This window comes from Dendronephthya gigantea, unplaced genomic scaffold (assembly GCF_004324835.1).
Source record: "Dendronephthya gigantea isolate DGI-Jeju-01 unplaced genomic scaffold, DenGig_1.0 000020F, whole genome shotgun sequence".
Classification (NCBI taxonomy): domain Eukaryota; kingdom Metazoa; phylum Cnidaria; class Anthozoa; order Malacalcyonacea; family Nephtheidae; genus Dendronephthya; species Dendronephthya gigantea.
In genome coordinates this window covers 2,003,501-2,017,061 of record NW_021163030.1, presented here as the reverse complement: position 1 = coordinate 2,017,061, position 13,561 = coordinate 2,003,501, and the positions used below count along the sequence as shown (strand labels likewise).

At 34.3% G+C, this 13,561-nt stretch overlaps 2 protein-coding genes across 6 annotated transcripts; both read right to left on the bottom strand.

Annotated features, from left to right (window-relative positions):
• Nucleotides 1–12: 12 nt before the first annotated feature.
• Nucleotides 13–13,552, bottom strand: LOC114521562 (putative BPI/LBP family protein At1g04970). The gene is made up of 16 exons (XM_028542035.1): nt 13,359–13,552; nt 12,689–12,800; nt 11,929–12,057; nt 11,656–11,729; nt 11,318–11,408; nt 11,026–11,089; nt 10,760–10,823; nt 2,629–2,723; nt 2,309–2,488; nt 2,114–2,173; nt 1,841–2,008; nt 1,552–1,634; nt 1,019–1,061; nt 869–932; nt 638–714; nt 13–437 (listed from the first exon to the last, which is right to left on the bottom strand). Exons 1-16 carry the CDS (start codon nt 13,480–13,482, stop codon nt 405–407), a joined length of 1,461 nt encoding a protein of 486 aa, XP_028397836.1. The 5' UTR covers nt 13,483–13,552; the 3' UTR covers nt 13–404.
• Nucleotides 5,783–10,251, bottom strand: LOC114521561 (ATP-dependent DNA helicase Q1-like). 5 transcript variants are annotated; one of them, XM_028542031.1, is made up of 4 exons: nt 9,637–10,251; nt 8,189–9,032; nt 7,343–7,366; nt 6,238–6,718 (listed from the first exon to the last, which is right to left on the bottom strand). In XM_028542031.1, exons 1-4 carry the CDS (start codon nt 10,191–10,193, stop codon nt 6,707–6,709), a joined length of 1,437 nt encoding a protein of 478 aa, XP_028397832.1. In that variant the 5' UTR covers nt 10,194–10,251; the 3' UTR covers nt 6,238–6,706. The 5 variants fall into 5 exon arrangements, with proteins under 5 accessions (XP_028397831.1, XP_028397832.1, XP_028397833.1 ...); XM_028542030.1 differs by lacking the exons at nt 6,238–6,718; nt 7,343–7,366 and adding an exon at nt 5,783–5,887; XM_028542032.1 differs by lacking the exon at nt 7,343–7,366.
• Nucleotides 13,553–13,561: the final 9 nt, after the last annotated feature.

The following is a 13,561-nucleotide window of genomic DNA, read 5'->3' as shown; positions in this document are numbered from 1 at the left end:
TCGGGTTTTTTAAGTACGTGCAATTCAGGCCTGCATGTACACAGAATATCTAGAATGAACATACAGAACCAGGGACGAACCGGCGTAAACAATAAAAGTCAATCCACTTAGATTAATGCATAATTTCTATTAAGTTAAATTCAATCCTTAGATAAGTTTACAAAGCCAAACGTATACAAAGGTTTTGTATAAATACCATATTACATGCACGTATAATTAAACGAGAGTAAATATAGCGTTGTCATGCATGGAGCAGATCGTATTCGTGTTTTTCACGGATATAAGCTAGGCTATATTGTCTTTGTCTCCTCTCCATCCTTTTAACAACTCAGTTGAACTCCTCCTCATGTTTTTAACAACAATATCATTTTCTCTTTCACTTGTCACTTATTGACGATGCTGATTCATTCCAAATCAGTGGAAATCAGGAGATGATTCTATATGCAAAATTCATTTTCCTTGAAATCTATTTAGATCTGCATGTATACAGATTTTCAAACAAACTACTGATTTTCATGGTAGACATGCGAACCACTATATATATTATATGTAACGTTGAGAAATATACGAGTACATTATACAAACGAGACTGAACTAAAATAAAGTTTCATATTGTTGCAGTTATAATAATTCATACCATTCCGATTTCTGCATCACAATTTAACAAGTTGAAACCCTTTGGTATTCGTAATCGAAAACCTTCTTCAGCTTTTGCTGGAAAAGAATTAAAACAATAATTTAGGATCATAAGTTTTAACCATATCTTTTTACAGCCAGCAAGAATGTGCATGCATAGAGTGTTGATCTTTTACCATGCACGCAGATTTTCTATAACAGATTATAACAGTTTCCATCTAACTAAACTTACGTGATATGTATCTTGCTATGATAAATTGCGAAAGGACATCCATAGTAAATTGGAGCAGTGTCAGCTGAATGCAACAAAACAGAATTGAGTATAATCCGGAGTACGCATTTAATGCAATGATGCATAGCTACTGTTCGATTAACAACCTACGTCGAAATTTCCAATTTGACTTTCTTTTAATGAGATATCAGTCCTTAAATGAAAAAAAAGGATGCCTGATTTTTACGTACGTTGTAATCAGCCATTACTATATATGAAATACGGGACAAACTAGCTATAAAGGAAGATGGTCTCTATTTCTGAAACGTCAAAAATTCGGAAAAGCGACGGTCACATTCTTATAATTTTTTGGAGAAACTAGATCCTTGCAGAATGAATTCCAATTCATTATCGATATGGCGTTATAGCTGCATGCACGAACTGAATATTTTTTAAACAATATGACAAACAACGATAAATAATCACTCAATTTTCATTGCTGGTTTCGTTGCTATATATGAGGAAAACTAGAATTAACCAATCAGCTTGGGGAAGCTGCTTGTGGGGGATACTTAAAGTTGCATGAATATAACGTTTTTATATATTCATTTCATGCATTACTTATGAAACTTTAATTGCTGCAAACTTTATTTCTTACTTTATCGTCACGGCCTCACCCTATATAGGCCTATAATTAAACCTACCGTTTACTCGATATCTTAGCACCAATGTAAGAATTGTTGTCTTTTCGGAAAATAAGCACATCGTCAATATGAGCTAATTCAATCTAAATATTTTCGAAAAACATGAGACTAAAAAACTCACATTTTATATGTGTGTTCATAAGTTAAATATAATGACAATATAACTCCAAGAACCTTTCTGTCACTCATATACCGAGGCGCTTTGATCTTGTTTAGCCTAAACACTCCATAAAGGAGGTGAGTTTCTATGAAAGATATAACTTTATGCACCTCACATTTGAATACAAACCCAATTAAGCGTAAAACAGTCCACCAGCGTATTGTCGTCAAGTATGACGTAAAATGTTATCAGTCCAAACAATGTTATTGATCCATCGTTAGGCTTTAGCGTAACTTCACATGGTGCTGTACCACGGACACCAAATGCCATGTCTTTGTTAGGATATTTTTGGTACAACTACAGATTAAAATCTATATTCATCATTGACGAGACTACGCAAAATAAAAGTTTACAATATTCTATATAATATTCCTACATGCATTTTAAAGCAACATAGCTTACCGGTGGTGCAATTAACATAAAATAATTTGTATTCAATGTGACAGGAACACTGTCAGGTAACTGGAACAAACAAAAGATTGAACATTGCTTCTTCATTGAACACATGCAAATATGCTTGAACACAAATAGGCAAAAACTGATTTTAACAATTGTAATTCTGGCTTAACAAAGACAGTGTAGCTACAGATTCCTTACGTCTTTTGAATAAACCATGTTTTGTTGTGATTCACTTTGATTCACTGCATAAAACAGAGTATTAATGGTATATGCTGTAACCCACATATACAGCATCTTTGAAACCTCGTTTGATATTGGTGGAAGTTCTTCTGGTTTGTAAGGATATGTTTTAGGATATTTCACGTTAATAAATTCTCCCTGTGAAAAAAAAGGATCGTTTGGGATGTATTCATGTACAATTAGTCAAAACTATATAACCATGTATAGCGGTTACAGTTAAATATATAAGATAGTCGGTTGCATGACACATAGCTATATATATAGCTATAGTTAAATACCTTATAATCAAGTTCAATTCCATTCTCATGAAACTGAGGAGAACGTAAGACCTCAAAATCACTGATCAGAGTATTGTTGAATATTCTTGTTTCATCTGATTAACAAGAAACATTGAGTCGTAAATAAAAAATGCCTTTGCCGTAGTTTGCAAAGCATAAGAGTCGAGCTGCTTTCTATGCGTTTTTCATACGCACGTACACGCACATATAAAAGTCTAAATCCCTTAGTATGTATCATTATCCTTAAAATAACGAAGATTAAGTGAATAAATCGAAAGAACTTTTTCGCGTATTTTCGCTGTAAATGTTGAAAAATAAAAATTTAGAAAGATTTAAAAATTTAAGTGCGTATGAAAAACGCAACAGTGAAAAGCAGCCATAAAAAAGGTATCATCACTTCTGTTGTTATATATTTTAATTATCGTTGACGTTGGCTATTTTAATATTTTTATCCGCGTATTTTTTTCTGCTTTCCGTAACTATCCTTTGTTATTTTAAAATAGACTTGAATTAAAATTTAAGCTTATGGTTAAAATACTTCATATATAGAATTGGTAGCTATAATATTAGGATTTGTACCTTTTATAAATTTATACTACTTACCCTCGTGCAACCTCGTTCCCAGGGCCTTTATTGAAAACGCGGAGGGGGGAGAAGAGAAAAAGGCCCTGGCACCGGCTGGCATATGTAGCCATTTGATTGGTCAACTGTATCACGCAATTAATTTATGCGATAAGGAATATTTGCATAATTATGTCGAGAAAAAAACTAAGATAAGCGAAAAAATATCGGGATTGTAGTGTGCAAAAAAGTTATTACGAGTTTCTGTCTTTGAAAACCAGAATGGCAGAAACTCCAAAAAAGATAACAGCTCGGACGTCATGTCGACTGTGCGGCTCATTGTACGAAAGTCATCGAATGTGTCGAATACTAAGCAAAAATGAAAATATGTGTGCGAAAATAAAAGAAACATGCAAAGTTATTGTGACCGAAGACGATAATCTTACAAAGATGATATGCAGGAATTGCAAGAAATTCGTAAATAAGATTAGCGACTTTATAGAAAAGTGTCAGAATGTGCAGGTTGGAATGCAGCAGTTATATTCTGTGAAGAGATGTGTAGAACTATCGCCTTCCGTAGTACCTCCATCGAAGAAAATTTCGATCTCAGATAATCAAGAAACATCACGTTCAATTCGGTCGAAAAGAATGCTGTTTGCCAGCGAGACAGAAACGCCTTCAGAAACTAGACAACCTTTTATACATGAAAGGCATGTACCTATGCTAAGCGATGACCGAATACAGAAAATCATTCGAGCAGCAGAGTCAAAACAACCAGTGGTTTTGGCGCATATTATAATGGAACACTGTCCCGTAGTTATGGCGTCTCTGAAAAAGTCTATAGCTGACAAAATAGATTCATCGTGCAAAGCTCTTTGCAAGCGCTCTGGTGGTTCAGTTCTTTTCGGTACGACATTCGAGAGTCTGAAAGAATTTGATTTCGACTTGGTATGGAGTGAAATGGCAACAAACGTACCGTTTCTAGTAGACATTTTCAAGGCTGTATCTGGCAAGAATGGTCCCATTGAGAGCGCTACACAAGTGAAATACGGTTTTACTTATTCCGTGCTTATGAATGAACGATGGCATGAGCTGAGCCGTGTGAAACGTGTTAACACAGTTCTGTTGATCGAAGGTGGTTGTTCTAAACAGGTATGCAGAAAAAGTTCTACTTTAAAGCATAGTCATCTGACATTTGTGCGGGGACTAAATAATATTTTTTATTAGCAAAATTTTGATTCTCAATAATATTTAGAAAGGCTAATGAAAAAAACATTAAGTAAACTGTCAAAATAACAGTTACTAAACGTGTTTTCGTAACTTTACATAAATAAAAAACAAAAAATTTTATACGCTTTGCAACAACAAAAAATATGTCAATTTCATATGTTTTCAGAATATGTTAATTTCATGCACGTGTCGATAGCCGAAATCGCAAGAGAAAACAACTTGAAAAGCAACAGTTCGAGATTAAACTTTAAGAATGTAACTTTATATGATTTCATTAATGTTCACCTTTTTATGCGTTATTCACTTCGGAAATAAATCGCGACACATCCAAAACGCCGAGCGCGACGTTTATAAGTACAGGCCGACGAAATGTACCGATTTATTGAAATGCATTTAATAATAAAATTTTCTTTGGTTAAATATTTACTCTAGCTGCATTAATACAACAGTGAAGTTCAGATAACATACGTCATCTACATCTTATCTTATTACAGTATATTAAGGAACAAATTTGCGATAGACAGATGAGATTGTAGGAAGTAACCCTTATTACAATTATTTACATTTGACGTAGCTATGTTTAACTGGAAAAATCACAACTGAAAATCTGAAATTATAATAACATGTGCCACGACACAACTTACACTATGATTTCCGATCCTGACGTACATATAAACTTTCGCAATAGCAATAATATCCTGGTAAAATGATTTTCAAAGTAAAAAAAATCTACTGGACATGACCAAATTTGACATATAAAGAAAAGTCAATCTGTTTCTCCAAACTGCAAATAGGCTTTAGACAACCCATATCATTATGCAATATATAAGACAGTGATTTAAGTGAAATTATTTATTTGAACTACCACTCACCAGAGACAACTTTGAATTGGTGGGTACACAAATACAATAGATTGACATGCTTTTGTATTATTGGGTATTCATTCCTGTTTGTAAAATTTGAAAAGTTTTAAAATACATAATATCCTTCTTTCATTCTTCAGCTTCAAGAAAGGCTTAACAAGCTTGGTGTGTGTCTATCCCATAGCAGAAGAGATGATCTTCTAAAGCTACTTGGAGGGCATTTCATGGACCAAGTTATAGAGAAGGTGAAGAATCAGAGGGTCTTCCGTGGCACAGGTGACAACTGGGATCTTAAAGTCCTGAAAGGGCATATGCGGAAGGACATCCAAAATGAAGACTTGCACTTATTTGCATCAAATCTAATTGAAAACAGGGTAAACTTTTCCCACCTCCCAAATATTTCCCCTAAGAATGACATTCTGACCCTTCCACGATCAAAATTCAGCTTAAATGTAATGGAATGGAAGAAATATGCAGAATCAGCCAAGGTATGTTAATTGTTTATTTTTAAAATTATTTTTTCAATATATTTTCCTATTTACAATAATATATTGTTCTTATATTGAAATATCTTTTATCAGATTATAACAATTTCTATTCATGACCTGAATGGAAATAAAAGTCTGAGTGAAATATGCATATCATGGATTTATAATAATAATTATCATAACAATTATTTACTATTCATACTGTATAGGTACTCATAGCAAGAATCCTCATTGACTTTTTTCCTCAGTTCAATTTTTTAAAGTCTGTCACCCCAAAGCATATTGACCATATCTATTCCAGTCAAATGGCCGAAAAGTCATATATTGCAAGCTTACCAATCATCAATGCAAATGAAGCAAAATATGAGGATTGTGTAAAAATTCTAAGAACTTATGAGAAATGGATTGCCGAAATTCATGTAAAAGCTGGACTACTTGAGAAAATGCCTCATGTTAATGATACAGCAATCCCAGAAGGGCCAACAGCACCTGGTCAACCAAATGCTCACAGACAAGACACCCAAGATGACCCAATGAGAGAAATGAAGATACCTTTCGCAGGTGACCAACTGACCAGAGTGAGATTTGCTGGTGCGAAAGATTTACTTGCAGGGTCCCATACGCCATCTGATCGCTTTGAACATTGTTCACCTTTTAAACCTGTCATGTTTCATACTAGAGCATCATTGTTGCAATATTCCTATTCATTGCTTCACAAGGCTGAATCAGTTAATCAAGTTGGCACTTTGAAATACTTCAGGGAGAAATACAACAGATGCAATGCCACTCCTTCAAAAGTAATTGACTCATTGGAGGGAAGTGAAGAGTTATTTGTTAGCATAGGAAGAGCATACATCACAACTGCTGCAATGCTCTTCTTTGGCATGTCTACTACTGATGAGGCCCCAACAAAAAATAAGTTTCCAGGAAATGCTTCTAAGGCAACATCTGCAGAGAAGGAAACATATTTTAACAATGTGTTTGAAAAGTTCATTGATGAATTTCTTTTCCAGAAGAACACCAACTCTGAAGCTGATGAAGATGAGGATTATGTTCAAAACTATGCAATGTGCCATATATTTCTCACCATCCTCATATTACAATTGAAGGATACTGCAGCAGAAGCAGACGGTGATAGAAATCTAATTAATCAGAAACTATTATTAATGGTTTTCAAATCTTTAGGCTCTTATAGCAAATATGCGTTGGAAATGTTTATAAGCATTGCTCAAATGGAGTGTTTGTTAACTCCTCGTTTAGCTGAAGAGTTCAAATGGGGATTTTTTGTCAACTGGAAAGGCGGTAAAGGCAAAAATATTGAAGATGACATGGCACAAGAGATAAGTAACAGACTCAGCAAAAACATTGTTCAGAGAATGGGACCAAACAAAACAATAAGCTCAATCAGTAAAGTTTGCAGGGCAACAAATGGCATAAAACAGGTTATAGAACAATTTGATAGTACAGTTGGCATGCACAAAGTCTCTACACAACACACAACACGAGACTCAATGGCAGATGAAAAAGAAATGGTTGCGAATTTAGTTGAACTTGATCCTTTCAATAAAGTACCTGGTAGATCACACACAAGCTTTCCTAAAATAAAGAGGTGCCCTTTGCTGTATTTAAATGTTGTTGAATACCATCAGTGGATAAAAAAACACATGAAGGAACTGAAGCGATAATGGTAAATACTTCCAATATTCTTTAACAGTACAAGACAATTAGCCGTCCAACTGCCTAAAATTATATACAAGCCCTTACACTGAAACATTGAGAAGTTCGCTTCATGCAGTCAAAGGACTGATTGTCTTGTTGTTTTCCTATCATAATGTAATATATTATTATTAACGGAAATGTAATTTCAGACTTTCATTTAGTGCATTTTTATATTATTTTATAGCAAAAGTTAGGCCTTGCAAATATTTTATCTGTTGATGTCACATTAAAATTATACTTCTACCTGGATCAAGGTCAGTGGCAGTAAGGCAGAAAAGTAACAAAAATATACATTTATCTATGCAAGGTGTATAAAACGTGATAACTAACTTCAACACACTATTGTGTGTGAATTATTTGATTAAAAATGCAATTTTGTAATATTAAGATAGATCGGCTGGCTTTTTGCTTCAGAAAAATTTGAATGCCTTATCTTAAAGGGGCATATGTTGATATGAGAGAAAAAACTTTGGAAGAGCACTCTTCATTCCAGATACCACAAGTATCTAGAAGATCTGTCTCTACTCCAATGTACTCAATTTCAGTCATGATCTTTTTTAGACTGTTTTCGCAGCATGGAATTTGAGATTCCATGAGCATCAAACTTGGACTTTTGCTGCAGTCAACCCCATTTTGATAGAGTTCCTTTAGAATGAGTTTTTCCAAAATGACTATATTGGTAGTTGGTAAAAATCTCACCTTTTCTCTAATTTGCATGGATTCATTGCAGATAGCTGTTGGATATGACTCTTCACAAACACAACAGCATCTCTCTTGTGTAACACATGAAAATCCCAAGTAATTCAGAAGAAGTTGCCGAAGGCAGGTCTCTTGTGATAAGCAGTATTCTTTCATGGATTTATCTACGTGTTTCACATTGTCTGATACGTCTGAATTGTTATAATATAATGTTGCACTTGCCAAATGACCTGAACGACCAGCACGGCCAATTTCTTGGACATAGGATTCAATGCTACTTGGAGGTGTAATGTGAATAACATGCACTATATTTGGTGCATTAACTCCCATTCCAAGGGCTGATGTAGCAAATATAACTCTTATCCGTGAGTTTTGTTTCTTAACTTCTGATATGATAGTCTTTTTCATTTCATTTGTTTGGGGTGCATGGAACTGTGCAAACAATCTCGCAACTGAATCCTTAGATTCCCCCACATATTGTTTCTCCTTTAACACTCTTTCAAACAACCCATATGCATAACCACAGTATTTGAGTTTCATGTATATCACTGTCATGGGGTAACTTTCCAGTTCAACAGACAATTGATTAGCAATAGGTAGCAGGATATTACTATAACTTTCATATATATGCTGATTGCTCGTTCGCATCTTCTTTTGAAGAAATATATTTCTACGATTTGGGTTAGCTGACACATCTTTGCAAGAGCTGTTGAAATTCATGCTATTTTTTAGGTTGCTCAACATATGTGGTGGTGCTGTTGCTGTGAGTGCAAGAAATGGAGTTTTTGGAAAGAAGGCACGGACAATGGACAAATTTCCAAAATCTTTTCTGAATTCATCACCCCTTGAAAACAGAAAAACTCTCATTTAGGACAAGATGCAGGTTAGACCACTCCATCTAGTTGCATAACTGCAATCTCTGAGTAGTGATTATGCTGCCTTTCTTGCCACCCACAAAATAGTATTTGAAAGGTGAATATAAATTAATTAAATTTCCTTGCGTATTAACAGCATGATTAAATCACTGGTTGCTAGGAGAGGGTTATGGTTATTTCCCTAATTGTATTGCAGGCCAATTAATGATTTAGCCAAATCAAACAAAATAGCAGAAAGTTCTTTTCATGCAAACTAGACAGCCTTGGATGAACAAAAAAGCCAGAATTAAAAAGGTAAACAAAATACTGGCAAAAGTACAAAATATTGTACATACGAAAATCTAGGATTGAAAATTATGTCCCAAATGAAATGATCTCAACAAAGCAGTTCCAAAATTGTTACGATTTTATCATGATAATAATAAGCAATTGCTTGTACAATAATTAGGGATTAATAGTATGCGCCATCGCATGATTTCCAATAATAATACTAATACCAATACATTCTTCCACTGCACTATGTGCTATGCATGAACAACTTTAAATTTATATGAATATACCAATAACACTCACCACATTTCCACGCAATGTGCTTCATCTACAACACACGCGACAACATTTCTTTGAAACACTGTACTTTTCATTAGATTTCTTCCTTTCTCACTTAATAAGGCTTCCGGGTGGGTAAAAAGAAGTTGAACATCGCCATTTAACATCTTGTCGCTTAAAAGTACACCTACATCATCACTTTCTGCAGTCATTTCATCCGATTTAAACAAGCTTTCCGCTACTTTCATACGATGATCAACAAGCTGGAGAACTTCTGCCTCAATACCGATGTTCTTAGCAACCTTTAACTGGTCCTCGATGATTGCGTTTAAAGGACAGACAACAATAACGATATTTTTGTCAGCTTTGGTCGGCAAGAAATTTGGCAGAAGTTGAAACAGAAGAGATTTGCCAAAGCCAGTTGGTAAAACAGCAACGACGTCAAATCCGTTTAGTATGTGCTCAAAACATTTAATCTGTAACGGCTTTAGGACAAACGATGGGAAACCTCCCATATTTAAAGCATTATGAAGTCGCTGCAGCACGTGTAAGTGGTGTAAACACTTCGAAGGGTCGGCCATCTTGGAATATTTAATTATCGATTTAAAACCACGATTCGTGGTTTTAGAATCAGCCGGTGCCAGGGCCTTTTTCTCTTCTCCCCCCTCCGCGTTTTCAATAAAGGCCCTGGGAACGAGGTTGACCCTCGTGGTACAATGATGTATCATTGGCTGATAATCGTGATCATCTCACATACGGCTGACTGGAGCACACACGCACAATGTATACATTGAGTATAATCGTTTTATACTGAAACTTTCTACAGTTTATTTTAACAATTTAAAATACTTTACATGCAACTTAAATTTTACTTCATGTTTTATCATTCTCGTGGCATCAATATTTTTAAAAAAGTATTTATTTCAATATTTTTAAAAAAGTATTTATTCCAAAAATATTATATCTAAACTATAAACACACATAAAACTATAGATTTTACTGGCATGCGCGTATATTTATATATAAAGCCTTTCATACTGGAAACTTTCAGTTATCCAAGAATTTAGAGTTATTTTAGCGACGACTTTTTCAGCGCCTCGTCAAGGGTTTGGTATTGTCATATGTTTCACAATATTATTAACAACACCTGGTATTGTCTTTAATGTAGCATTGATTTCATCATTAACAGTCTTTATTGCAGTACGACAAATCTAAAATAACAAAAATATATGTATATGCTTCGCAATAATTAGTGATGCACATGTACATACGTTTTTATCAAGCACAGTCATCTTTATCTATAGAATATATAGCTACTGTGTCCCCTTTTTATTAGTGATGGTAAACCATTATTATTTCTAAAATTAATAGATGTTAAATAAAATAATATTAATGGTCACTTAAACAACTCACAATTTCCTCCATTTGGCCTTTGAGAGGATCTTTAATTAACGTCATGAAAAGGTTGTATAAAAAGCTATACAAAAAACAAAGAATACATGCACAATGCCAACTTGCAATTGCAGAAAGGTCACGATTTCAGGTCAGGTGCATGGAGGACACAGAAACGCTATTCAAGTATATAAAATTCTGTGTTTTTTAGATTTATTATTTCGTATTGTTCTATTATATATACGGTGTCTGGGAATATCATAAATAGGAAAATTTACTGACGAAATTTAAGATTTATGACAATCGCACAAACCTAGCTCCACCTCTAAAATTGATGTCAAGATTACCAATGTTCAAACTGCAATCCTTAGCAGAAATCTGAAGCTCCTTTTTTTTGTCCATGGCTAAACAAAATATTCAAAATAAACGAAGGTTATAAGAACCCAGTCACAACGCAGCGTTTTGAGATGGTGAACGGAAAGCTCGTCCCAAGAAAAACAGGCTCTGAGTTACTATGACTAATCTTTTACTGCCCAATTTCTTTCTAAAATGATCACTGCATGTCCTTTCTGAGAGTTTGAAATCAAAAATGCGGTCTTATATACGCGGGTCCTGGAAACACATTTTAAAGCCTATACAGTTACTACTTACAAACTCCAAGTATAATATTTAAAGATATTTCTTTGCCAGAAACTGTAGCGGAGCCTTTATCAGAAATGAACGGCCTTGAAAAATACAAGATGAGATGACCACAAAGTAAATCTGCCCCATTGCTTTTGAAAGTTAGCAAACTTTGACGACTAATAAAGTTACTATACTATTTATTTCCCATTCAGTTTTAGTTTTACATCATCTGCTAACACCAAAACATCTTGACAATTTCACAGATATGGGAAAAAATACAATTAATAACCATATACTTACCATGATGAAATTTTATAACTCCATAATTCATTCATTTTTATCATAATTTTGGTGCCTTCCACCGATACACCAGTCCCATTAATCACTGATATATGAGATTCTGGAATTTTAACTTTAGACAGTTTTATGCTATACAGAAATGAATTTGAAAAACTTTCATTTCAGGATGTGATTTAGGAAGGGCTATTGTGAAAAATATTAAATGATTAGATGTTTCGTTATTGCAGAGAGGTAGTATAGGTTTGTGTCTTGCAGGAGGACTGTGCTGCACAAACATGTACAAAGACTGTGCTGTGATTGTCAATGCACTGTGTTGTGCATGCATTTTATGACATGATCCTCCTTTACTCTATAACTAAGAGCCTCAACTTGGTCACATGTGATATTTTAAAAATGTGTCTATTTTAATTCCACACATGCAGGTTGAATGCATAATGAAAGAAAGCATATAACCAATCTATTTTCATCTCCAAAGTGATAAATATACCATGTACAGTAATTACTAAGTAATAAACACAGTCCTTGAGTTAAACATAAAAAACAAGGGTATATCTAGGCCAGACCATGCCTTTGGGAGAAAAGGGTGAGATAAGACTACCAACCCTGGTAGAGAATGTAAAGATCTAGTAGAACTCTCAAATTTTCCACCTGGATTAATTTCATTGTTTTCGAAATATAATTTCTCAAATGATTGCATGGGATAGCAACTGCAACCCCTGCTAAAAATATTTATGTCAATATAAACATATAATCAACTTACTTATCAAACCTATAATTAACATTACCAACGAAGAAGTCAATATTGCCAACAAAAGGTGAAATTTCTAACTTATCCAGTTTCTTTAAAATTATTGGCAAAGCAAGTTTACGAACTAAAAGGTAGAAAATGGGTAATATGCATGAGCAAAGGAGCTGAGTTTAAGTACTGCTAAAGTGTATGTATAGTTCAAGATTATATATATAACACTCCATATCCTAATTGTTACCAATGTTTTGTACCATCTCGAATTAGGACTGGTTTTTATCATTTATTAGCAGTTTGTTCTTTTTCATTGTGTGTGAAAAAATGGATAATTTATACTGGGAATAGACCTTCGAAGGTTAGAGACCCCATCCTGCAGGGGGTGGAAAGACAATAGAAAATTCAGTGGCAACATCATAGCAAAATAATTATCACTCATGCATGTCGCCATTGAATTCTCTATTGTATTTGCACCCCCTGCAAGATGGCGTCTCTAACCTAGGAAGGGTCTATTACGATGATGAAAACCTAAGCATTCCTTATAAGGCCATATTTACTATAGAGGTTTGAGTTTGACGAGAGGAGATCAAATCAGGAAATCGGCTGGGATACTGAAGTATGAATGGATGTAATTTACATTATAAAATGATAAAATAAAATGATAAGAAAAAAAACATTATATACTTGCCAAAATCAAGACCCTTTGTTGTCAACAAACTCCGAACACCAGGTCGTTCCACGCCAGATGCAGTCAGAAATATAAAACAATTTAAGAAACGGAATATCCATGCAATCCTATTTGACGATATCATTACTACAATTTTTTGCCTGGCTTTTGATGGAAAAGCAATTGAGTCTTAAAATAAATTTCATAGATGATTTAATTTGTAA

What these genes read in the sequence shown, in the direction of transcription:
- LOC114521561 (XM_028542029.1), bottom strand. Translation starts at nt 10,193, where the DNA reads ATGGCCGACCCTTCGAAGTGTTTACACCACTTACACGTGCTGCAGCGA. An exon ending in GCACATTGCGTGGAAATGTG is followed by an intron (nt 9,033 to 9,636) that starts GTGAGTGTTATT and finishes TCTGTTTTCAAG; the next exon opens with GGGTGATGAATTCAGAAAAG.
- LOC114521562 (XM_028542035.1), bottom strand. Translation starts at nt 13,482, where the DNA reads ATGATATCGTCAAATAGGATTGCATGGATATTCCGTTTCTTAAATTGT. An exon ending in AAGGCCAAATGGAGGAAATT is followed by an intron (nt 10,824 to 11,025) that starts GTGAGTTGTTTA and finishes TTGTTATTTTAG; the next exon opens with ATTTGTCGTACTGCAATAAA. An exon ending in GTCAAATTGGAAATTTCGAC is followed by an intron (nt 933 to 1,018) that starts GTAGGTTGTTAA and finishes TGTTGCATTCAG; the next exon opens with CTGACACTGCTCCAATTTAC.